The 366-nt window shown below is 63.1% G+C and overlaps 1 protein-coding gene across 3 annotated transcripts in view; it reads right to left on the bottom strand.

Annotated features, from left to right (window-relative positions):
* SLC25A25 (solute carrier family 25 (mitochondrial carrier; phosphate carrier), member 25) overlaps window positions 1–366 on the bottom strand; it is a 36998-nt gene that overhangs the window by 2339 nt on the left and 34293 nt on the right. For all 3 annotated transcript variants that reach the window (XM_010856869.1, XM_010856870.1, XM_010856871.1), the window contains exon 9: window positions 2–81. In XM_010856869.1, coding sequence (XP_010855171.1) covers window positions 2–81 — 80 coding nt within the window. The remainder of the gene's footprint in view (window position 1; window positions 82–366) is intronic.

A 366-nucleotide genomic window follows, 5' to 3' on the forward strand; every position in this document is an offset into this window, starting at 1 on the left:
GGTGCCACAGGCCAGGAGCACAAACACACCAGGGTCTGCACTGTTCACTGCATAGCGCTGCAGCCAGGCATTCTTGAGTGTCTGCAAGGGTACAGGGGGGCGGGGATGAGCTGAAGTGCCTGCAGGCCCCAGGAAGGAAAAGCCTGAGAGACAGTGAGAGACGGGGGGGTTGGGGGCAGATATCGGATCCACATAGGAGGCGCTGCCTGGTCACATGGATGGGATCCGCAAGGCCACAGTAACCCAACTCACTTGGCCTGGGCTGGCCCTGGGGGCTGGCTGCGCTCCTGAACGGCCTGCCCTTTGTTTCTGCTGTCACTGGGGATTCCCAGATAGGATGGGGTGGGGGGGGGCGGGGGGGTGGTG

The sequence above is a fragment of the Bison bison genome, unplaced genomic scaffold (assembly GCF_000754665.1).
Source record: "Bison bison bison isolate TAMUID 2011002044 unplaced genomic scaffold, Bison_UMD1.0 scf7180017864375, whole genome shotgun sequence".
NCBI lineage: Eukaryota > Metazoa > Chordata > Mammalia > Artiodactyla > Bovidae > Bison > Bison bison.